The sequence below is a fragment of the Carcharhinus amblyrhynchos genome, chromosome 6, assembly GCF_965287045.1.
Source record: "Carcharhinus amblyrhynchos chromosome 6, sCarAmb.v2.hapA, whole genome shotgun sequence".
Taxonomy (NCBI): domain Eukaryota; kingdom Metazoa; phylum Chordata; class Chondrichthyes; order Carcharhiniformes; family Carcharhinidae; genus Carcharhinus; species Carcharhinus amblyrhynchos.
Window position 1 is genome coordinate 125,839,533 of NC_137329.1, and position 24,616 is coordinate 125,864,148.

A 24,616-nucleotide genomic window follows, 5' to 3' on the forward strand; every position below is an offset into this window, starting at 1 on the left:
GTAATGTTCTATGTTCTATGTTCTATGTAATACTTATTTATCTTATTACCATAAACTACTGAGAATTTAACATCTGTCAGCAGAACGTATTCAATAACCAGTCACTTTAAACTTTTTATTCTTTAGGAATAAGTACAGAAAGCAAATTAGAAACTGTTGTTTATTCTAATGCCGCAGAGAAAATGGCACATGGTTCATGCTGCAAGGTTGAGAATGTATGTCAATTAGACTTTGGTTAGGCCTTAGCAGAGGACTATTGCCAGTATGGCTTTCTTTCACGTCATTTCGCACAGGCAGGTGACAATATATCTGAACACAGTTTCCCTCATCAAAGTTCGTATTTCCCCAAGTGCGGTAAGCATGATCTGCTATTGTGCTCCACGTGGATAGCTTTTACAACTTTAGTTTCTTGTGCGTTCTATTTTTAATATCCTCCAAAATAAACAAATTACAGCTCAAAATATACCTTTAGCCCCTTTCTCGACCTCGAAGTTAAAACAGCTTCACAACCAATTAAAGTACTTTTGAAATATACTCATTGCTGTATAGTAAGGAAACACAGCAACCAATTTTCATACAATAAAGTACCTCAACTGGTGAATAATGACCGAACAGTTGCAACAGGCATAATGATTAGCTGGTCGTTGATATCACTGCTAATTGGGTAATAGCCAAAGAAAACCGTGATGATAGAATATGTTGCTTTGAGAAGTATTTTCCTTGTTTTTTTTTAGAGGAAGGATTAAATGGGACTGGAGGAGTAGCTGAGGAGCCACTACGTGTGACACACATTCAAATTAGTAGCACTAAAACTAGAAAAATCCTAAATGGTAACCATCTCAGAATACTGAAGGAAGTAATCAAGGCATTAGCCATAATTTTCTATTAATTAGTCTGAGCTTTGTAGGTAGCTAATTCAGGTAAGGGGTAAACCATGAAATGATGGAACGGCTTGTTTTAACCCATGTGTGTAATCTTCTGGTGCTCACAATGTAGGATGCAATTTGCAAATACTTAAGTATGGGCTAATGAAGGACATTTAATTGTTTGTCTTTTGTGGAATTGGCAATGTTTGATGAAAAGATTGTGATAGATTTTATGTATAGCATTTTTCAGAGGTCATTTGATGAAGTCCCACATAGACTCAGGCATGTAAGAACAAGAGTAGGTTATTCAACCTGTCAAGCCTGCTCCACCACTTACTGCAATCATGGCTGACTGGGCACTTTTACACTTGCCATCCTCAAGTTTAACGTTTAAAGTTCATTTATTAATCACAAGCTGGCTTACATTAACATTGCATTGGTTAGTGTGAAAATCTCTTCGTTGCTGCACTGCAAAACCTGTTTGGGTGCGCTAAGGAAGAATTTAGCATGGCCAATGCACCCAATTGGCATGTCTTTCGGACTGTGGGAGGAAACCTATGCAAAAGTGGGGAGAACATGCAGAGTGTACAGACAGTGACTGAAACTGGTAATTGAACCTGGTCCCTGGCACTGTGGCAGCAATGCGAGCCATCATGCTGCCCTCATAATCCTTTACGCTCTTTGTAACCCTGTATTTTGTTACATTTCTTTTAATGGAAATTCAGGCACGTGATATTGAAGGGAATACTTCTGTCCAAATATGGAGATAGCTGAGGGACAAATAAAAATCCTAAATATGGTTTATTTTCTGAGCGTTACAACAGGATTCAGAATAAATTTGTAATGGTACCAAAAGTTCAAAGTGGATACATTGTCCTGCTTTTCCTCAGGGTAAGAACAAGACCCAGTTTCATTATTGGCAAATTTAGTGTTACTGCAATTTGATAAAAGCTGAAAGGATTTTCTAGACTACTTTGGTTTTTCCATTAAAGCTTCTGTTAAGTGTCTATCAATGTAACAGTAACTGTTGATGGACATCATAATGAGATCTTAACTGAATAGAAAATCTTTAGTGTCCTGCAACCTAACACACTGTGCATTTGTCATTTTAATTTATTTGTTCAAGTTGGGAAATAGACAGATTGGCCATGTTAATGCATGACTTTATGAACCAATTAAGTTTCTCTTATTTTGTTTTTTCTCCTCTGAATTTCAACCTCTCCCTTTTCTTGGCTCTCTCCTTACCTGTTATCTCTCTCTTATCCTTTCCCATTGTTTTTCCCTCCCTTTCCTTTCCTCCTTTCTCTCGGTCTTTATTTTTAAAATCTAGACTGTACTTGATCATAACCAATAATGTTTTGAATTTTTACCAAAGCTTAACTTTTTCTCATCAGACTATTGGTTCCTTTCGAGATTCGGTGAGATGAAGATCTGCATGCTTTGTGGCCATTAATACTGGCTTGTGATTTTAAGAATCGAATTTCAATGCATTGTAACCAAAACATTAGATTGACTTAATTACCCAAATACCTTGTATGAAGTGAAAACAATTGGCATGATACAGGCTTTCCCTCTTGATTAACTTTTTCCTTTTATACTTGCTGACTCTGAGCATTGCATTAAATTTGTATAATTTAATTAGATGCTTGGAACTGTGATAAACATGACACTTATAATTTAGCATGCATTTTAACATTATTAGTATAAAATGTTTGAATTGAGCACTTGCAGTTTGACGAATCATTTGAATGTATGTTCTCTTTCTATTTTAATGTCAAATGTCAGTTATTGTGGGTTGGTTTTAGAAGACTTGGCATACAAACATACAGTATTATTTCTTAGATAGCTTTAAGAAAAGGAACAACTGCAGTAATGATTTGAATTGTAATATCATTACTTTGAATTTTTGGTGTAATTGTTTTGCACCATATTGTACTGAAAAAGGTCCTGTGGCGCAATGGGTACTGTCACTGTCTCTGAGCCAGAAGCTCCGGGTTCCAGTCTTACTCTTGGAGTTGACGGCCAAGGATGGTGCGTACCTAACACAGCCAATAAATTTGAGTATCAACCTGCCAAATCCTTCGAACACGTCAGTGGCAGGTGGGAAGAGCAGGAGAGGCTCCTGATCAGCCATGTTTGGTGTGGAGTGGCCATAAGCTCTGGCGATAGGCTAGAGACCTGTTCCAGGAAAAACCTCAAAATGGGAGCAGGTAAAGTTCTGATTTGTGCACCACTAGCTGTGGGGAGAGAAACAACAACAGCAATGCTGTACTGAACCAACATGAACAAAGAAACCTGTTTAGATCGTTCTCCCCTTTGTGCATGCTCCACCATTCAGTATCATCATAACTGATATAAATCAAATCTACTTTTCCCACACTTTGTTCATGCCTCATAATTCTCTTCACATCCCAAATCTGTCGATCTTTGGGATGTATTCAACAATTCAGCTGTTTGAGGTAAACAATTCTAAAGCCCCTGGAGTGAAGAGATTTCTCCTCCTCTCAATACCAAATTGCTCATTTCTTATTCTGAGATTGTGACCCTGTGTTTCAAACGAGCCACCTGAGGCAACATCCTCCAACATCAATGTTCCCTCTAATTTCCCTGACCGATTACAGCCCACTTAAGAGAAGCTCAGGGTTGTTACAGCACAGGAAGCTGCCATTCGACCCATGTTTGTACAAGCTGTCTGGACGTATAGTTCTCCCAACTTCTGTCCATATCCTTCCATAGTCTTCCTTTAGTTAACTGTCTAATTTCTTTTGAATGCTTCAGTTGAACAGGCTGCACCAGGATTCGGGCCGTGCATTCCAACTGTAAACGCTCGCTGCATGAAAAGATTTTTCCTCATGTCATTTTTGCTTCTACCAATTACCTTAAGTTTATGCCCCCTCCTTCTCGATCCTTTGACAAGTGAGAGCAGTTTCTACCTATTTATTCCACTCATTTTGAATAACTTGATCAAATCTCCCCTTGGCCTCCTTTGAACTAAGGAAAACAGTCCTAAGCTCTCCCATCTGTTCTCAAAACAGATATTTCTCGTGCCTAGAACCATGGTCATGAATCTTTTCGGCACTCTCTCCAGTACCTTCTCATCATTGCTAAAGCGCAGCAACTAAAACTAGTTGCAGTACTCCAGCTGAGGCAGGAATGCTGTCCTAGGCAAGCTCAACATAACCAAGTTGCTGTGCCCTTATTGATAAAACCTGGAATACTGTATTCTTAACTGCAAACACACCCCTGTCCTGTCACCTTCAATGAATTATGCATTGAATTATGCAATTAATTCCTCTGCTCCTGCATCCCCTTTAGGTTTGTTCCCTATATTTTATCTTGTCTCTCTATTATTGCTATCAAAATCAGTCTTTTCATGTTTTTTCAGATTGAGCTTGAACTGCTACCTGTCAATCAATTCCACAAATTTGTGTAGTGTTTTTGAAGTTCGACATCATTCTCCACGTGGTTCACAATTTTTGAGTTTATATCACCTGCAAACTTAGAAATTGTGCCTTGTACACCAAGTTTAGGTCATTTAATATGTATCAGGAAGAGCTAGAGTCCAAACACTGACCCAAGGGAAGCTCCACGACGAACTTTCCTCCAGCCCAAAAAATATCCATTAATCGCTTTTCTCTTGTTTCCTGCCACTCAGCCAATTCTGTACCCATGTTGCTACTGTCCCTTTTATTCAACGAGCTATAACTTTGCTCACTAGCCTGTTGTGTGGCACTCTATCAAATGTTTTTGGAAGTCCATGTATATACCACATCAACTACGTTACGTTCATCAGCAACCTTTTTTGTTACTACTTCAGAAAAAATGCCAAGTTAACCGAACTCAGTTTTCCCTTAAGAAAGCCATGTTGGCTTTCTTTATTAATAGACACAAGCAGCTGAGAGTTAACTTTGTCCCAAATTATTTTCGCTGGAAGATGCTGCACCACCAAATTGAACTTGCTGGTCTTCAGTTGCTCGTCTTGTTGCCTCCTCCTTCCTCCTTCATCCTCCATGATTCTCCCAACCTACGCTGTACTGTAAGCACTTATAGACTCCATATCCTTCCATTCCCATCCTAGAAATCATAGAAACCCTACAGTGCAGAGAGGGGCCATTCGGCCCATCAAGTCTGCACCAACCACAATCCCACCCAGGCCCTATACCCATATCCCTACATATTTTACCCACTAATCCCTCTAACCTACACATCTCCTGACACTAAGGGGTGATTTTAAGCATGGCCAATCAACCTGCATATCTTTGGACTGTAGGAGGAACCAGAGCACGTGGAGGGAACCCACACAGACACGAGGAGAATGCGCAGACTCCACACAGACAGTGACCCAAGCCGAGAATCGAACCCAGGTCACTGGAGCTGTGAAGCAGCAGTGCCACCCACTGTGCTACCGTGCTGCCCGTGCACCCTTGTTCAGACAAAGATATAGAGGTGTTCACTATTATCCAGTTCTCTGGCAGCACTCGTGAGTCTAAGGAAGACTGAAAAATTATGGCCAGTATTTTGGCAATTTCCACCTGAGCTTCCCTCCATACTCTTGGATGCATCTGATCTAGTCCTAGTGTCTTATCAACTTTAAATATGGGCAGTCTTTTCAATACCATTATCTTTATCAGAAAACTGGGGTTTCCATATCCCCATTACCGAGGCACTTTTAGGTCAGGCCAGCAATTGTCATGCTCCCTGCCATAGAAGATAAAAGTGCAACTTCTGGATATCTTAAGATGAAACAGGAGCTTTTCATGAATTCATTTTCACAGGCGCGCAATGGCTGCATCAATTGCCCATTGCCAAATGCTCTCGGTAATTGATGGTGAGCCATTGCCTTGCACCATTAGTTCATGGAGACTCTGGCATTTTGCCTATGAGGCTGAAGGAATAGTGAGTTTAGATGGTGCCTGTGACTTGTGATGTTCAGGGGAAGTGGTTGACTCTCCCTTGTTAAAGGTGACGATTGCCTGGCATTTGCATGGCATAAATGAATTGACATCTATCAACCTAAGCTTAAATGTTGTCTAGGTTTTGCTGCTTGTGAACATTAATTGTTTAATTACTTGAGAAATACAGATAGAGTCTGAGCTTGTGATGGAAACAAGGTCGATAAAGTTGTTGAAAATTTTTAGTTTGGCCACTACCATGAGGTACTCCTGCAGCAATGTTTTCTGCAGAATGATTTTCCTGCAGCAGTTGTCTCAGCTGATTGGATGATTGGCCTCCCACAACCACAGCTCCCTTCCTTTGTGCTAGGTCTAATTCCAGCCGTTAGAGGGTGATCCCCACTTAGTTCAGTTTTATGATAACTTCTTGGTGCTTGAGTCTGTGTTCATAAGTGCTTCCCTTATGCCAAGAGCAGTCATACTCTCTTCACCTCTGGAATGCAGATCCTTTACCATATTTGGACCAAGGTTGTAGTGAGGTCTGCAGCTGAGTGACCATGGCCGAACCTGAACTGATTGGAGCTGTCAATTTGTGTTACAGTAGTCTCTACGTTGCTGTTTGCTCATAGTTTAAGTTGTTGGGTTAGTAACTGGCTACAAATGCAGCACATTTTGTTCTCTATCGACAGTGTGTTCAGTTCTAAAACGAACTGTTGAATCAACTGAAAAATTAATATTTAACTTAATTTAGCAATCACACTATTTTAGCGACAATTAGACAAATTTTATCATCAAATGATTTGAGTTTTGTTTATAGGACTTTACATTTATAGAATTAAGCATTGCATTCATAACAGAAGTTTATTAGCTTTTTATTATTCAGTTGTGGCAAACTGCAGAATTGATTAGTTGTTTGTGTTTGATTACTTCAGCTGTTCTATACAGGCAGAAAGTTGTGACGTGCCAGATTCTGTTCTGCCAAACTCTAAATTTAATGGAGTTTGGGTACAGTGTTCTGACATTCGCAGCCAAATTTTGTATCCCTATTACCATCTATTTTAATGCATGCCAAATAGTACAAGCTTGCCTTATGTGTTTTTGAATAGTTCCCTTCAGGATCCTGTCTAACTATGTCCTGCACTGTCTGCTAGCATATGGATGTTTAGAGTATGATTGTGTGCATGGCAGTGGTGTCTGTAATACAAATGACTTTGAAGTAAAAGCTTGTTCCAGAATGAACAATCTGGCCTCGAGTTTGAGATTAAATATAGATTTTGTGCCTTGCACTGAAATTTTTAATTCAGTTTGCATGCAGAACAGAAATATCCATTATCTGAATGTGTTCAGTTTGATGTACGGATAGAATGCCTCAAATCTGATGCCCTGAGAATCATGCTCTGAGTTTCTTAACAAATGTTGGCTCCACCCAGGCTGCACTGATCTGCTGAGCTGACCCACACCGGAGTACTTTCTTGTAGCTGGCCCAAGTCAATTCAAAGGAAGTTATTAAAAGTACTTTATAATCTTATATGAACAAAAAATAGTTTTGAGTTACAACTGCAAGGTATTTTTGACATCTTTTCAGTTTGATCCTCTTGTTTTGACCGGAAAGGGAGGAGTGTAAATATTATATCACACCACTGCTCTGTACCATTGATTTAAAAGTTCAATTTAGTCATCAAAATAGCCAGTTGTTTACCTTTTACAAGGCACCCAGTACAAAAGAGACTAACCAGGCATCTTTCAGCTAACTCAGAATGATTGTTTATTGCAAAACAAAATTTCTTAGCAAGTTGCGAAACTAGTTAACACCAAAAGAGTGGATAACCAGACAGGGGGTGTCTCTTTTCTGGGGTTTCAAGATTTGAAATTATAAAATGAAGGATAAAATTGGCATGGTCTTCATGTTGTTGACTGAGAGTTCCCTTGAAGATGGTCCTCATGGGTGCCTGGAAGTTGTTGTGTCAACTTTGAGGTCCAAATGCGTGCAGGTTACACTTGGATGAGGCAGCAGCTTAAGAACCCCACAGGATCTCAAGAAACACCAATAGAGAGTAAAGAACCCTTCTGTTCCCCATTTATTCCCAACAAGACTGACTCCATTAAGTCACTAGCCTTTGCAATACAAAATAAACATAATTTCCTTGAGTGCCATTCAGGTCAGATGATTACTCAGAAGAAGGCAGGCTTGTTCCCAGGCCATGATGACCTTATGATATTGGGGGGGGAAAAAACTGCAGTCGGCATCCAAATGTTCAGATAATGCAATTTCTTTCCATATTTAGAAAGTTATGTAGTTTTGAAAGTTGAGATTTCTTTACACTTTCTCAGTTTAAATGGTATGCCGATATAGGGAAATGAGTGAGACAAGAAAATGTTATTACATCCAATATGTTACCAGTGGCCATTAACCTAAAGTGCTTTGCAGTCATATCACCTGGTATGCCTGTATCTCCTATTCACTGAATTAGGTGCTAATTTTTTCCCTGAAAACCAGCAAGCTCCAAAATTCGGCATATAAACAGTCGCAAGGTTGCTGGTTTTGATGATCTCTGCCTGTAATTAGTTTGCTTTGAAAAAATGAGAGATTAGTGCTCAAGTTGTTCATTTTGGAATTGGTGTACTTGCACAATAGTTTAAGCAGAGATATGTATGTTTTTCCATTTTTAAAACTGTTAGGAGTGATGGGAGGAATTAAGTTCAAGACAATTTCTGTTGTAATTTGTACAATGGGCTGTGGATATATTTGAACTCATATTTAAAAAAACAAAGACATGAGAAGCCATTTGCACTCAAGTTGAGCAAATTACACTTCTCTTTAAATAAATGTGAATTACAAGTCATTTATCACTTCCTGACTCAAATAACATTTGCTGTTGTTAAAGGTCGTATTTAACTCCTGTCCGAGATGAAGAATCTGAGTCACAAAGAAAGGCCAGGTCGAGGCAAGCAAGGCAGTCGCGAAGATCAACACAGGCAAGTTTCATCTTTCCCTCCTTGGTTTAAAAGATTTTCTTTTCTTCATTCACCTGGCCAGTCTAATTTTGAATTTTGTTGTTGCTCTCACATCAACTGTCAACCTTGGATCTGAAATCCAAAGCCTCTTAGCTCTGCAAAGCAGTTTCTTTTTCCCTCTGTTTTGAATCTGACATTTAATCTTTGAGTCTAGTTTACTTGTTCTTGACCCCACAATGACCAGAAAAATCTGCTTCTGTTTATCCAATTGTATCACCCAGTGTTGTTCTCATGTTGAAAAATATCCCGCCCACCCTGTCCTTGTTGGAATCGTCAGTCCATTTTGCCTCTTACCAACCCGGCAACACGTGATGCATATGGTCTGTATTATACACTCTCTATATGCTCAATATTTTTTGTTAATTTTCTTTCATGGATTGTGGGTATTGCTGGCTAGGTCAGCATTTATTGCCCATCTCTAATTGCCCTTGAGAAGGTGGTGGTGAGCCTCAAGAGGCCTTACTCTCTCCTGAAGTTACTCTTTTGCTCTTTATGTATTTGTAGAACTCCCTTCATTCTCCTTTTGTCTTATCTGCCAAAGCAATCTCGTGTCCCCTTTTTGCTCTCCTGATTTCTGTCTTAACTCTAATCTGACATCCTCTATACTCTCCAAGGGGTCCACTTGATCCCAGCTGCCTATGCAGGTCATGTGCCTCCTTCTTCCTGACCAGGGCCTCAATATCCGGAGTCATCCAGGGTTCCATATTTCTACCAGCCTTGCCCTTCACTCTAAGAGGAATGTGCTTAGCCTGAACCTTGTTCGACACACTTGTGAATGCCCTCCCACTTACCAGGTGTCCCTTTGCCTGCCAACAGACTCCCCTAATCAACTTTTGAAAGTTTCTGCCTAATACCATCTAAATTGGTCTCACCCCAATTTAGAATTTTAACTTTTGGGCCAGACCTATCATTCTCCATAATTGTCTTAAAACTAATGGAATTACAGTCACTGGTCCCAAAGTGATCCCTCATTAACACTTCTGTCATCTGCTCATCCTTATTTCCCAAGAGGAGGTCGAGTTTTGCCCCCTCTCTAGCAGGGCCATCCACACACACAATGAGAAATTCCTGCTGAATACACTCAACCCCTAATATTATGGCTGTCCCAGTCAATGTTGAGAAAGCTAAAGTCACTGCTATTACCACCCTATTTTTCTTGGAGCTATCTGTAATCTGAAAGAAAGAACAAAGAACAGTATTTGCTCCTCAATTTCCCACTGATTATTTGAGGGCCATGATATGGAGTTGCCGGTGTTAGACTGAAGTAGACACAATGAGAAATTTCAGAACACCAGGTTGAAGTCCAACAGATTTATTTGGTAGCACTGATAAAGCACTCCTCCCAGATAAACCTGTTGGACTTGAACCTGGTGTTATGAGATTACTTACTACTTGAGGGCTGATAATTCATTGCTATCAAAGTGACCTCTCCCTTCTTACTTCTCAGGTGTCTATGCTGTTCCCCTTTAATAGTGATCTTTGAATCTGCCTCCACCACCTTTTTCAGACAGCTTGCTTAAAACACATTTCTTCTTTTCCTCCCCTTTAGTTTTTTTGCCAATTATTTGAAATCTGTGCTGTCTGATTGTAACCCACGTAAAGAATGTCTCTCTCCATCTAATTTATCAAGCACCTTGTAATTTTGAATGCTTCTGTTAAATTCCCTTAACTTTCTCTGCCTGTTTCTGTGTGTAACTGCTATTCTTCCTCAAACTGTCTGGTAAATTCACACTACACCCCCCTCAGGCCTTGATTTCTTTTCTAAGGTGGGGCACTAAGAAATGGACACAACTCTTCAGCTGAGGGCTAACCAGTATTTTACGACGGTAATGTTCCTCTCTAATGGGTAAGAGGAATGCACAGTGAGCCCTGACTGAACATTGAACAAAACTGTTTTGCAGGGTGTAACTTTGACGGACCTACAAGAAGCTGAGAAAACAATTGGGAGGAGTCGTTTAGACCGCCGAACTCGAGAACAGGAAGAAAAAGAAAAGGAGGAAAAGGAAAAGCAAGACCGAGAAAAGCAAGAGGACAAAAATCAACCCGAAACTCAAGATGACGAGAGACAAAGGTTTAGTAGAAACACTGAAGAGGTATTTGATTTTCATGAAAATAATTTACATTATTATTCATAAATATGTGCCAGAACACTCTTTGGAAAAATATAGTGATTTGATTTTCATTAAGCATGCTAAATGTATTTTCAAGCTAAATTCTGTTGACTGGTTCTGGGGAAACTGCATTGTTAATTGGTGATCCTATAGGTTTCCTCCAGCTTTTTAACATGTACGTATGAACATAGAAAGTAGGAGCAGGAGGAGGCCACTTGGGCCTCAAACCTGCTTCATTCAATGAGATCATGGTCGATCTGATTGGAACCTTCACTCCACGATTCTGCCGACCTCTTTCCCCTCTCCCTCCAATAACCTTTTTCTTCCTTGGTTATCAAGAATCTGTTCCAAGATTCTGCTTTTATTGCCTTTTGAAGAAGACTTTGTCTACCATATTTAAAACTGTGATAATTTGTTCCAAATTCTGTCACGGCCACCCTCTTGCATTACTTCCAAGTCATAGCACCACCTGATCTTTTTGTCAATGCTGAAAAATAGAGTACTTCCGAGTTGGTGCTATATTCCACCATTAAACGCATCAGTTTTGCTAAACTACTTAATGCAGTCAGCACAGCATCAGTAATGGTGCGATACACTTCAAGTGTATTTGTTGCATCAGGAGAAATGCCAAGAACAGGACTGCAACTTGCCTCCAGCAGAGTTAGTTGTGAGGGCCTATAGTAGTAAAAACTGACTGCCCAGAAAGAGTCCTCATTATGGTACAGCATGCTTGCTCACAGCTTGTTGAAGGAAAATGTTCCTCTGGAGGCCTGAAAAACCACTCGAGGACATGCTGAAGGTCTCACTGAAGGGTGCCAACATAGTCCCTGAGACATGAGAGAATCTCGTGTGGCATCTTTCGATGTGGCACAGTCTCATTAACGAAGGCAGCACTCCCTATGATGAAACAGAGTTGCACTGCTAATAGGGAAAGTGGACTTCACAAGTCAAGAATTGCACGCGCATCTCTTTGGCATCCACTGTGCTTGTGTCAAACGTGCAACATCTTTTTGTGGTCACGTGGGACTGATTGGTCATATTTGAACACATTACACTGAAGCTGAATTCATCAAATTCTCATTCACGTCATGACGATCTTTTGACTGCAGCAGACACATCTGTTCCAGAAAGCCTAGCATTGGAGCCAAGTGTTTATTTAGAGATACACATTCTCAACATGCATCTCCAAGTCTGTCGACTGAAGTTTCAATCTGTTCCTTTTAATAGCAACACGTGAATCCCCAGTGAATGTCCACCATTGTCCCCAATCAAAAGCAATTAACATCCATTTGACAATTGGGACAAGCCCTCAATTGGTCGACAGTTCATTCTTCTCAATTTATTTCTACTCCTTGTTTTCTCACTTGGTCAAATTCTATCCCGCAAGAACTGGGCATTAGCGCTGATAAAAACCTGGCCAATAGCCCTCCAAAATGAGTTTCACTGCTGCCCTGAAAAAGACACTCGCGTAAATAAAATGAGCCAAAATAAAAGCTAGTGGACAACGACAAACTGTTTATAGACTCAGCAACTGGCAGTGCTCTGTTTAGCTCTTATTGACCAACTGCACTTTGTTTGAATGGCTGTTTTGAAGGGGCCCCTGAAGCGCATATCGCGCACTGTTGAGTGACATTGATGCTGAACAGTGTAACTTTAATTGGATTGTTGTTGTTCAGTACATTGCCAGCGATCGCAACGTAATGTCAACATTGAAAACCAATTACATGTTTTGTGTTTAGGCAGTATGTTGGCAATAACTTGTTAAGACTTGTGTGCTCAGCTGCCTTGCCCTGAATTATCAAGGAGGCCTTGATTCCTTCCTCTGTGTGATTAGAATATCTGTGATAGAAGGTAGATGTTGAAATGCTTCACAGTGCAGAAGGCAGTCACTCATCACATCACTAGCTCTTTGAAAGAACATTTTGCTTCATCCCACTCCCTTGCCTTATCCCGATAACCTTGCACGTTGTTTCTTTTTTGACAGCAATCCAATTCCCTTTTGAATACCTTGATCAAAGCTGCCTCCACCATCCTCTCAGGAGGTTGGTTCCCGACTCCAAACATCTTCTGGGTGAAAGATTTTCTCCTCCCTTAACTTTTACTCCTTTCAACAACTATTTGAAATCTATGCCCTCTAGTTCTTGATGCTCTGTGTGGGAACTGTTTCGTATTATTTACCTTGCCCATTCTCCTCAGGATCTTGAATATCTCTATCAAGTCTCCTCTTGGCCGCCTTTTTCCAAGGAAAACATCCCAACCCCTCCAAGCTGACCTCGTAGCTACAGTTCTTTATCCCTAGAACCTTTCTTGTGAATCTACTCAAATTTACATTCCTCCTCAAGTATGACGCCCAGAACTGGATGCAGTACTCCAGATGAGTCTCAGCGGGTAGTGTCTTATACAGTTCAACATGATCATCTTCATATTAATACAGCCTAAGATGCAACATGCTTAATTAACTGTTCTTTCTATGTGCCTTCACATCTTCAATGACTTATGCATATCTCCATTGAGGTCCCTTTTGTTTCTGCACTTCCTTTAAAATTTTATCCTTTGTTTTATACTGTCTCTTTACATTCTTCCTGCCAAAGTAAATCACCTCTCGCTTTTCTGCATTGAACTTCATCTACCATTCACCTACCATCCTCCAATGTGTCAATGTCTTTGATCCGTCTGCACCATCCTCTCTTTCCCTTACTACAATGCCATCTTTAATCAATACTGCTACTCACTGTCACCCCTCACTTCTGTCTTTCCTGCCTGTCCTAAACATTTTGTACTCTGGAATATTTTTTGACCAATCCTACCCTTCTTTAAGCCTGGTCTCTCTCTCTCTCTCTCTCTCTCTCTCTCTCTCTCTCTCTCTCTCTCTCTCTCTCTCTCTCTCTCTCTCTCTCCAATAATATCATACTTCCATTTCTCAAACTGTGTCTTAATTCACCTGTCTTATTAACCACACTCTATGCATTCACATATGAGGACATAAACTCTGATTTAGACTTTTTTATTTGCTCTTGCACTGACCTCATCTAATGACTGACTATTCCTACTTTAATTCTGTCAAACTCTCCAAATATTCTGTTTGCCTTGGTACTACTCACTGATACATCCTCCTGACCTGTCATTACTTCTCTCCTTTTCACTTCTATTTTTTCGCCTCTCCACTCTGAATTTCCCCTCAGGTTCCCACCCCACTGCCAATCTGGTTTAAACCCTTCCAGCAGCAAAACACCCACAAGGACATCTTTGTGACAACTTTGCTGCTGGGAAGGTATTAAGGATAATTTTTGCAGCAGTAAGTTTCCAGCCCAATGAGAAGTCAGACACTGGGCTGAATTCTCAGTGCTGTTAGGGTGTAATCTGTCATCCAATACAGGCCCCACCTGTCCCAAAAATGGTCCCAAAGCCTCAAAAATCTAGGAGTGCATCCTTTGCATTCCATTTCTCCAGCACTGCTTAATCTTTCTATTTCTATGCTTACGAGTACGTAGCTCAGTAATCTTGAGCTCCTCCATTTTAATTTTTTAACACTCTTTTAGGACTCTGTAACCTCCCAGCTCTCCCTCTCTGCTGCTTAATGGCTCCAAACTTGGACTGTTTTATGGGCTTCCCCTGCAGCCAAGTGACAGCCAGCTGCAGGCGGTTGAGAAAAGATCGAAAAGGAAAGGAGCCCCTCTTCCTCTCTCTACCAAACTCCCGCACTCACCAAACTCCAACTTAGCACACTGATGTATGGAACACTCCTACGCCAACCCTTAGTGATGAACTGACACTGTTGTGTTCATCTCTCTAAATACAGCCGAGTAAACTATTTGTCTGTAATCTGTGTATTTCATCCCACCCAATGAAACTGGACTCTCCCGTTGGTCCGATTTCACTGGGTGATCGAGCCCTCGGCCCCGACTGTTGAAAATGAGTGGGGCCTAGATTTGACCCCATGTGTTATCCTTGACTACTCTGCTGAAGTTGTTTTACAAGGCCATTCTTTTCTTCTTGCATCTTATCCATGATAATGAAGAATGCTGAATGAAAGAAAGATTGCTTACCCTGTAGTTTAGTGGTTTTCATTTTCCACAGACTACAATCTAATTAATCTTCAGACACCGTCAGTATGCGGGAATTTCCAAGTCAGTTTCCATTTCAATTTAAAATGCTCTGGTGTAGCAGGTTCTCCAACTTTCATACAAGTTCATCTCCAGTGTACCTGCATTTACTAATCTGCCATAAGAAATAGGAGCAGGAGTAGGCCAACTAGCCCTTCGAGCCTGCCCCGCCATTCAATAAGATCATGGCTGATCTGTCGTGGCTCAGTTCCACATTCCCGTCCTCTCCCCATAACCCTTAATCCCCTCTCTCATCAAAAACCCATCAACCCGCATCTTAAAAATATTTAGCGAGGCAGCCTCCACCACTTCAACGGGCAGAGAATTCCAGAGATTCACCACCCTTTGAGTGAAGAAGTTCCTCCTCAACTCTGTTCTAAACCGCCCCCCCTTTATCTTGAGGTTATGCCCCCTAGTCCTACTATCCTTTCTGAGCGGGAAGAGTCTCTCCACCTCTATCCTATCCATCCCATTCATCATCTTATACGTCTCAATGAGATCTCCCCTCATTCTTCTAAACTCTAACGAGTACAAGCCATTTGTGCTCAGTGCCCAGTTCCCCTGGAAACCACCAGACTGAGATATAGCTATAATGTTTGGAAATTGCAGATAATTTAACAAATGCAAAGGAAGTGACAAGGTGAATAATAAATTAGTAATTTTCTGAAAGGAATAACCTTTTAAAACCTGTGAAATTAATGCTGTTACTGTGTATTAAACATGTTTTTGATGCAAATTTTAATGCTGTCTTTTTTTCAATTTTTCTTCTGAAGCCTTATCAACGCACCAGACCAAGTACCACAACATCTTCAACTGCCACCATCTCTGCCCTCAATAGTTCATATGTTGCATCCCAACTAAATCGACCCAACAGTCTGATCGGCATTACGTCTGGGTACACCCGAGGTCCTGGAGACGCGGATAAAGGTAATGTTGCAATTGTTCTTCTGAGGTTTGTTGGTGAGAACTAAGCATGAGTCTGTGACTCTACTAACCTCGCTCCACTAGAATGTGTTTCAAAATCAAATGATTACCCATTTTTAAAATTTGTTTATAGTTATATACGTATGCGGGAATATTAAACATGCAACATACTCAACTTACACACTAAAATCTTATTTATTTAGATAAAAATTCCAGTGTCTAAAAACAAATTCTACATTTTGGAAAACCTTTCTTCTTGGCAAAAAAAACCTTGCATTTATAGGGAACATGATTGCATCCAAAGCATTGCAATCAATGTATTTCTTTCAAAATGCAGTCACTCCTATGCGGGCAAACTGCTGCCAATGTGCACAACGTAAACTTTAGTTGAAGATTGGTTGGCAATGGGTTATTTGCCACTGGAAAAGTTCCCTTAACTTAAGCAGGTAGTTTAATATCTCATTCAAGAAGTAACACTTGCATTAAAAGATGAGCTCCAATTATCTGCTTAAATCCTGGAGTGGAAATGGAACTTCCGATTGAGGTGAACTGAGCTATTACCTGAGGCAGAGTGAAACCCGGGTGTTGCAAATGCTAATCTCTTCATTGTTAATCCATTTCCTACAACAGTGATGGCACATAACGGAATTTTGGTTTATTTGAACTAGTTCACCCTCAATTTGCAGTGTGATTTACGCTGGTGCAAGCAAACTGGGCTGAATGTCTGTCTTGGAAATTTATTTGATTGTGCAGAATTGTGGGCAGGATTTCTTCCATCTGTGGACATTGCAGCTGACCACTTTGCAGAGAATGTGAAATGCCTTGAGGGAGCAGAGCTTTGCAGTACATCTGTAACATGTAGCTATCATATGGCTATGTCCGCCTCGAGTCCAAGGATACTCTGTTTTTAAAGGACAGAAACATCATACGTTGTACACAACGTAAAATGGCATACCAGCAGGAGCGCACACATTCAGCTCCTTAAGCCAATTCCAGCATTCAGTCATCAGCAAAGTGATTGAAGAGATTGGTGAGAGTGCTCTGAAGTGGCATTTGCACAGCAATTGTCTGATTACTGTGCTCAGTTTGGGTTCTGCCAGGGCCAGTCAGGTCTTGATCTCATTGCAGTCTTGGTCCAAAAATGGACAAAAGGGTTGAACTTGAGGTGATGAGTGTGAATGCCCTTGACAGCAAGGCAGCATTTGACTGAATGCGGTATCAAGGAGGCCTAATTCAACTGGAGTTAATGGGAATCGGGCAAAAACCCTGCAGCGGTTGGAGTCATACTTAACACAAAGGAAAATGGTTGTGGTGATTCATCTCCATTCCAGGACATTGCTGTAGGAGATCTTCACAGTAGTTGTACTGAGGCAAACATTTTCAATTGCTTCATCAATGACTGATAACATCATAAGGTCAGAAGTGGGAGTGTTTCCTGATGTTTGCAGTGTTCAGCACTATTTGCAACTCCTCAGCTACTGAAGCAGTCTGAATCCACATGCAACAAGACGTGGACAACATTCAGGCTTGGGCTGATAATTGGCAAATGCCAAGCATTGATGTCCAAAAAGAGATAATCTAACCACTTCCCCATGGCATTACCATTGCTGAATCCCCCACTATCAACATCCTGGAGGTTGCTATTAACCAGAAACTGAAGTGGAGTAGCCCTATTAATAGTGTGGCTGAGAGCAGGTCAGGGTGGGCTTTCTGTGGCAAGTAACTCCCCACTTACCAATCCAAAAGGAAATGGCACAGTGGTTAGCACTGCTGCCTCATAGCATCAGGGACCCAGGTTCGATTCCCAGCTTGGGTCACTGTCTATGTGGACATTCTCCCCGTGTCTGTGTGGGTTTCCTCCGGGTGCTCCAGTTTCCTCCCACATTCCAAAGATGTGCAGGTTAGGTGCGTTGGCTGTGCTAAATCCTTCAAACAGGCGCCGGAGTGGGGCAGCTTACAGATTTTCACAGTAACTTCATTGCAGTGTTAATGTAAGCCTATTTGTGACTAATAATTAAACTTTAAAAAACAACCTTAAACCTGCTCATCTATGAGGTACATGTCAGCAGTGTGATGGGAAACTCTGCTTGCATGGATGAGTGCAACTGCAACAATACGCAAGAAACGTCACACCATCCAGGGCAAAGCAGCCACTTGGTTGGAACTCCATTCATCACCCTCCCTCAACCACCATGCACAGTGGCATCAATGTGTACCATCTGCAAGATGCATTGCAGTGACTCGCACTCCTTTGACAGCACCTTTCAAACCCATGGCCGCTCCCATCTAGGACAAGAGCAACAAATACGTGGGAACACCGCTACCTGGAAGTTTCCCTGTAACTCACTCATCATCCTGACTTGAAACTATATTATGGGGTGCCTTAATGAGTTAAATTGTGGTGTACAGGGGACAAATTCCAAATTTATACATGACAGAAAACTTTTAAGTATTGTAAACTATGAAGAGGGCAGTGTAGAACTTCAAATGGCGCAGATGAGGTTCAAAGTGATGAAGTTTAAGGTGATGCATTTGGTAGAAAGAACAGAGAGGTAATATAAAACAATAGGTAAAATTATTTTAAGGGGTGCAGAAGCAGAGGGACACGGATGTCTGTGTGCCTAGAGCTGGGGGTACGGAGGGAGAGGAGTTTGTGAAATGTGTTATGGAAGGGTCGCTAGAACAGTATGTAACTTGCCCGACTAGGGGAGGGGCTATACTGGATTTAGTGTTGGGAAACGAGCCAGGGCAGGTGGGTGAGGTAGAGGTAGGCGAACATGTGGCAAACAGTGACCACAAGTCCGTCTACTTTAGGATAAAAATGGAAAGGGACGAGTGCCGTCCAAGCGGGAGTGTGCTGAACTGGGGAAAGGCGAGCTATGGCAGGATTAGGAGGGAGCTGCAGCAAACTGACTGGGAGGGACTGTTAGCTGGCAAGTCCACGGTTGGCAAGTGGGAGGCTTTTAGGGACAAAATGAAATGGTTGCAGGGGAGGTTTGTTCCGGTTAAGCGAAAGGATGGGAAAGGTAGGATTAGAGAGCCGTGGATTACGGGGGATATTGAAGACTTGGTTAGGAAGAAGAGGGAGGCGTATGTTAGGTCAAAACAAATGGGTACGGAGTGTGCGCTGGAGGAATATAGAGAGAGTAGGAGGGAGCTTAAAAAGGGGAATTAGAAGGGCGAAGAGAGGGCATGAGATGGTTTTGGCCGGTAGGATTAAGGATAATCCTAAGGCATTTTATTCCTATATTAGAGGCAAGAGAGTAGTTAGAGGGAAAATTGGTCCTCTTAGGGACAAGAGTGGAGAGTTGTGTATTGAGTCGGAGGGAATGGGGGAGCTCCTGAATGAATACTTTGCGTCGGTATTCACGAAGGAGAGGGGTTCGGAATCGTGCGGTCTCTTGGAGGGAGCGGAGGTGCAGTTGCAGGATATAGTTATTACGAGAGAGGAAGTGCTAGCCCTTTTAGGTAGCGTAAGGACGGATAAAGCTCCGGGGCCTGATGGTATTTATCCCAGGCTGCTTAGGGAGGCGAAAGATGAAATTGCTGGGCCTCTGGCGCACATCTTTGTCTCTTCTTTGGACACAGGTGAGGTCCCAGAAGACTGGAGGGTAGCAAATGTGGTCCCGTTGTTCAAAAAAGGTAGTAGGGATAACCCTGGGAATTATAGGCCGGTGAGTTTGACGTCGGTGGTAGGGAAATTAATGGAAAAAGTACTTAGGGGTAGGATGTATGAGCATTTGGAGCGTTGCGATCTGATTAGGGATACGCAACATGGCTTTGTTAGAGGGAGGTCTTGCCTTACGAATCTGGTGGAATTCTTTGAGGAGGTGACAAAAACGGTTGACGATGGGAGAGCCGTTGATGTCATCTATATGGATTTCAGTAAGGCATTTGACAAAGTCCCTCACGGTAGGCTGGTAGAAAAGGTTAAGGCGCATGGGATACGAGGCCAGGTAGCTAGGTGGATTGAGAACTGGTTGGGAAATAGGAGACAGAGGGTAGTTGTGGAGGGTACCTTGTCGGGCTGGAGGCCAGTGACCAGTGGTGTGCCGCAGGGCTCGGTACTGGGACCTCTCCTCTTTGTAGTCTACATAAATGACTTAGAAGAGGGCGTAGGTGGTGTGATCAGCAAGTTTGCTGATGACACCAAGATGGCAGGGTTGGCGGGTACGGAACTGGATTGTCAGGTGATACAACAGGATATAGATAGGTTGGTGCAGTGGGCAGATAGGTGGCAGATGGCATTTAATCCTGACAAATGCGAGGTGATGCATTTTGGAAGGAATAATGCAGAGAGGAGCTATGTGATAAAAGGTAGGCCGATTAGGAGTATAGACGTACAGAGAAACCTGGGAGTGCAGGTTCACAAATCCATGAAGGTTGCGTCACAAGTGGAGAACGTTGTTAGGAAGGCTTATGGGATGTTAGCCTTTATAGGAAGGGGCTTAGAGTATAAAAGCTGCCGTCTAATGCTTCAGTTATACAGAACGTTGGTTAGACCGCATTTGGAGTACTGCGTCCAGTTCTGGTCACCTTATTACCGGAAGGACGTGGAGTCTCTGGAAAGGGTGCAGAGGAGGTTTACCAGGATGTTGCCTGGCATGGGGGGACTGGGTTACGAGGAGAGACTGAAGAGACTGGGGCTATTCTCCTTGGAAAGAAGGAGAGTGAGAGGGGACATGATAGAGGTATATAAGATACTGAAGGGAATAGATAGAGTTAATAGTGAGAGACTGCTCCCTAGACTGGGTACGAACACAAGAGGTCATCACTTAAGGGTGAGGGGGGGGAGGTATAATTTGGAGGTAAGAGGAAGGTTCTTTACACAGAGAGTTGTGGGGGTCTGGAATGCGCTACCGAGTAGGGTGGTGGAGGCAGGAACGTTGGACTCGTTTAAGATGCAGTTAGATAGGCACATGAGTGAAACGAGAATGGAGGGATATGGTAGGGGCTATTAAATAGGGTTAAACCTCGGGAGACACCGGAAGGGCAGGATGTATGATTAATATTTTTTGTCTTTATTCCACAGGTGGAGGTCCACCTCGTGTCAAGCGAGGGGCATGCACACGGCGGGTCGTGCGTGGGCTGCTCTTGGAAGTCCAGGAGTGGCCTAGTACTTCATGTCGGTGTGTGTGCTTGATCCTGGACCGATAGACGGGCTCCACAACAGCTCAGTGACTAGCACTGCTAGCTGTGCAGATACATGGATTTGGGCCTGTGTCTGTGGGAGTTTGCGCATTCTCCCTGTGGTTGCGTGGGTTTCCTCCGGGCGCTCCGGTTTCCTCCCACACCCCAAAGATGTGCTCTTAGGCTAATTGGTTTCCACCAAATTGACACTATTTCTCCCCTGAATCTGACTGAGTAGGGTCCCATTCGTAGACATGCAGGGTAGAATAGGTGTAGGGCGATGCGGCGGCGCGGGCTCGTTGGGCCGAAGGGCCTGTTTCCCGTGCTGGGTTGTTCTTTGTATCTTTGTATCATTAGAAATGGCAAGACGGGTGGAGAGATCAACTAATTAATAATAGTATTACGGATTTAATAGGAGCATTAAGTACAAGAGCAAAGAAGTTGGGCTCAACTGATACAATACACTAGTTAAGATCTCAGACGGAGTATTGTATAGAGTTCTGGGTGTCACACTGTAGGAAGTATGTGAATGCTTTGGTGTGCAGAAGGGATTATCAAGAATGGTTCTAAGGGTGAGAAACTTCAGTTCTGAAGATAGGTTGGGACTGTTCTCTTTGGCAAGGAGGTGGCCAGGAGGAGATTGGATGAAGATGTTCAAAATCATGAGGGGACTGGACAGCGTAGATAGAGAGAAACTGTTCCCATAAAAAGATCAAGAACAAGAGGGCACAGATTTAAAGTGATTTGCAAAAAGATGCTAATGTGATCTAAGTAAAACTTTTTCTCACAGCGAGTGTCTGGGTCTGGAATGCACTGTCTGGAAGTGTGGTGGAGACAAGTTCAATCGAGGCATTCCAGAGGGCATTAGATGATTAATTTGAATAGAAACAATATGCAGGGGATTAGCACTAAGTCATAGTGCTCATTTGGGGAGCTGGTACAGACACTGAGATAAATGGCAATGAAGTAGCCTAGCAAGCTATTTCAAAAGCTATAAAGTCTAAAAAGGAACCTAGTTACTGGAAATGATAGAGGCAAACCCAATCCTGTTGACCTTGCTAACTAAAGTCTCAGGCTAGTGTTGAAATTGGGAGCAGTCTCACAGCTGAATGAAACAAGAGCCTAATTCAGTCATGCTGACAGAATCAATCATTAATGCCCCAAATACCACCATCACCATATCTGAGTTTCTCCTGTCCCATGGTCATACACAGATTGGAGGGAGTTGTTCTGGGAGCCCTCTAAGTCTCGTGCACAGGAAATCACTTGCTAACTATCACATCCTCGAAACAACAAACAAAATAGTGAAGTAAATTGGGCGAGTATCTGTGTATAGACACCGTACCCACACTAAAAGTTGTACAAGGAGAACATGTGCAGTGATGGTGATGCTTGAGCAAATCTGGTGACAAATGTGGTTTTCTTGTTTGTGAAAAGGAGAAAAGATTATTTTCTTTACTTCACTAGAAATGGACAAAAGGGAGGATGAGCGAGATGGAGAAGAGAAATTGGATGATAAGTCACAAAACAAACCATCAATAAGAGATCGTCGACGGCCGAGGGAAAAACGGAGATCGACAGGTGTTTCTTATTGGACACAGGATGTAAGTGTGGTGTCTTTAGCAGGTTGTTAAAACATGTCACCCTTGGTACGCTGAAGATCAACCTTGGAGATAGGAGCAGACCCTGGTCTTTTGAAGTTGGTGGAGCTTCTAACAGCTCCAGTCCAGAGGCACACTTCTGCAAGTATCTAGAAATCCCTCAAATGCCCCACAAAGTAGTGGATGCAATTCAGCACTCAGCAGGAGGGCCAAAAGGGAGGATGTTTTGTGAACTAAATCCTACTTTAGCAACATCACTGATCCATCTAACCTATCATAGCTCCTGACCTTTGAATTCAACAAATCTAAAATTGGCTTTTGTCTTAAATTACCTGCCTCTTCCAAAATTCGACAGCCTCCACAAAGTGTAGTTTTATTTCATCTCACTCTTCATGGTTGTGCTTGATGCTGTCCAAGCCCTAATCTCTGGAATTGCACCCCCGCCCCCACCCGCAACCCTCAGTTACTCACTTTCCTTCCTCTCCATTAAAATTTTCCTTTGCCTGAAGTTTCTACAAAAATGTAAAATGAAAAAGAGTGGCTAAGTGTCCTCTGGTCCCCCCCTTAGCTGCAATCACACCTCCCTGTCCCCTTTCCAAACCAAAAGGTTCTATTCTTAAACGTGTGCGCCTCCTGAAACAAAATGTCCAGGTAACATATTCCCTCCCTCGTGTCGTAGTGCCTGCAGCTCAGTGACTGAGCCGAAGGTCCTTGAGCTGCAGAATCTGCAAATGTTCTCGTCCTGAATAACGTGCTCCCACATGCTGCAGTCTTGACACAGCATCTGTCTTGCCATACTTATGAACTTTAATTACATAATTGTTTTCATAAATTTTTTAACGCTTTTATCACAGAGTCCAGACCTATTTTTAAACATTGGGAAAATAGACCTTGACCACTTCCTGGATGCTCACCAGGTTCTCATCAACAACTCACCATCTCCATTGTAGAGCAGCAGAAACCAATTCATACAGGGTGAAAATGTTAAAAAAGCAAAGGAGAACCGTCCTCTTCACCTTGCCAGGTTCCCCTTGCTGTTCAAAACCACCCTGAGCTAATATGTGTGTTGTGAACAAAGGGATTAGCTGAGCCCAGGTACAGCAGAGACCAATTCAACCTAGTTTTAATTGATTAACTCTTTCAGTTGCTGCTGGTAGATGGCCTCTTTGCTTCTCCTTCAGCCTCGGGATGAGACTTGCACGTTAAACAATACTTGCAGTTAAATTATTTTTAGAAGTTATTTAAGAATTACTCTTTCTCACCAAACTTCCACACACTGTCTGAAGCTATAAGTGTGCAACCCTGGTATTGACCCAGTGAGGTGGAAGATTTCTCAGCTAGATTGTGTAAACAAGCAGTGCGAATCAAACGCGGCCAATTACTGTCCGATCAGTCTAATCTCGATCATCATTGAAGTGATGGAAGGGTCATCAACAGTGCTATCAAACATCATGTGTTGAGCAGTAAGCTTCTCGCTGATCATGTTCTGCCAGGGCACTCCATTCACACAGCAGTTCAAGAAGGCAACTCTTGACTATCTGCTCAAAAGGCGATAAATTAGAGATGGACAGTGAATGCTGACCTAACCAGCGAAGCCCACATCACTTCAATAAATGAGTGAAAGGGGCTTCAAATCTTGAACTACCCATGATCAGTATCATGGAGCAAATGAACAAGTGCATAGATGTCTTGAGTTTGCATACCTTTTAACCTCGCACTTAACTGTTTTTAGAGTGATGAGAATGAACAAGAGCCACAGTCAGATATGGAAGACGGAACGAACAAGAAATTTCAGGTAGTTATCTTTCTCTAAGTGCTCAACCTTGAAGTGTTTCTCTTGGAAAGGTAACAAATGCAATCCTGTGAATTTGCATGCGTGCTTTAATTTTGGGGTCAGCTGTGTTTGAGGCAGAATTGGTCAAAATGCTTCGAGACTAATGAAATTTAGAGTGAAGGGATTTTCTGTTTGTTGTA

The 24,616-nt window shown here is 42.2% G+C and overlaps 1 protein-coding gene across 10 annotated transcripts in view; it reads left to right on the top strand.

The window, feature by feature from the left end:
• The window catches only part of ppp1r12a (protein phosphatase 1, regulatory subunit 12A), a 202,235-nt gene that overhangs the window by 149,879 nt on the left and 27,740 nt on the right, over positions 1-24,616 (top strand). For 7 of the 10 annotated variants that reach the window (XM_080191428.1, XM_080191433.1, XM_080191434.1 and 4 more), the window contains 6 exons: positions 2,261-2,284; positions 8,644-8,734; positions 10,675-10,866; positions 15,761-15,914; positions 22,509-22,645; positions 24,375-24,437. In XM_080191428.1, coding sequence (XP_080047554.1) covers positions 2,261-2,284; positions 8,644-8,734; positions 10,675-10,866; positions 15,761-15,914; positions 22,509-22,645; positions 24,375-24,437 — 661 coding nt within the window. The remainder of the gene's footprint in view (positions 1-2,260; positions 2,285-8,643; positions 8,735-10,674; positions 10,867-15,760; positions 15,915-22,508; positions 22,646-24,374; positions 24,438-24,616) is intronic. The other 3 variants (XM_080191432.1, XM_080191429.1, XM_080191436.1) reach the window with 1 other exon arrangement.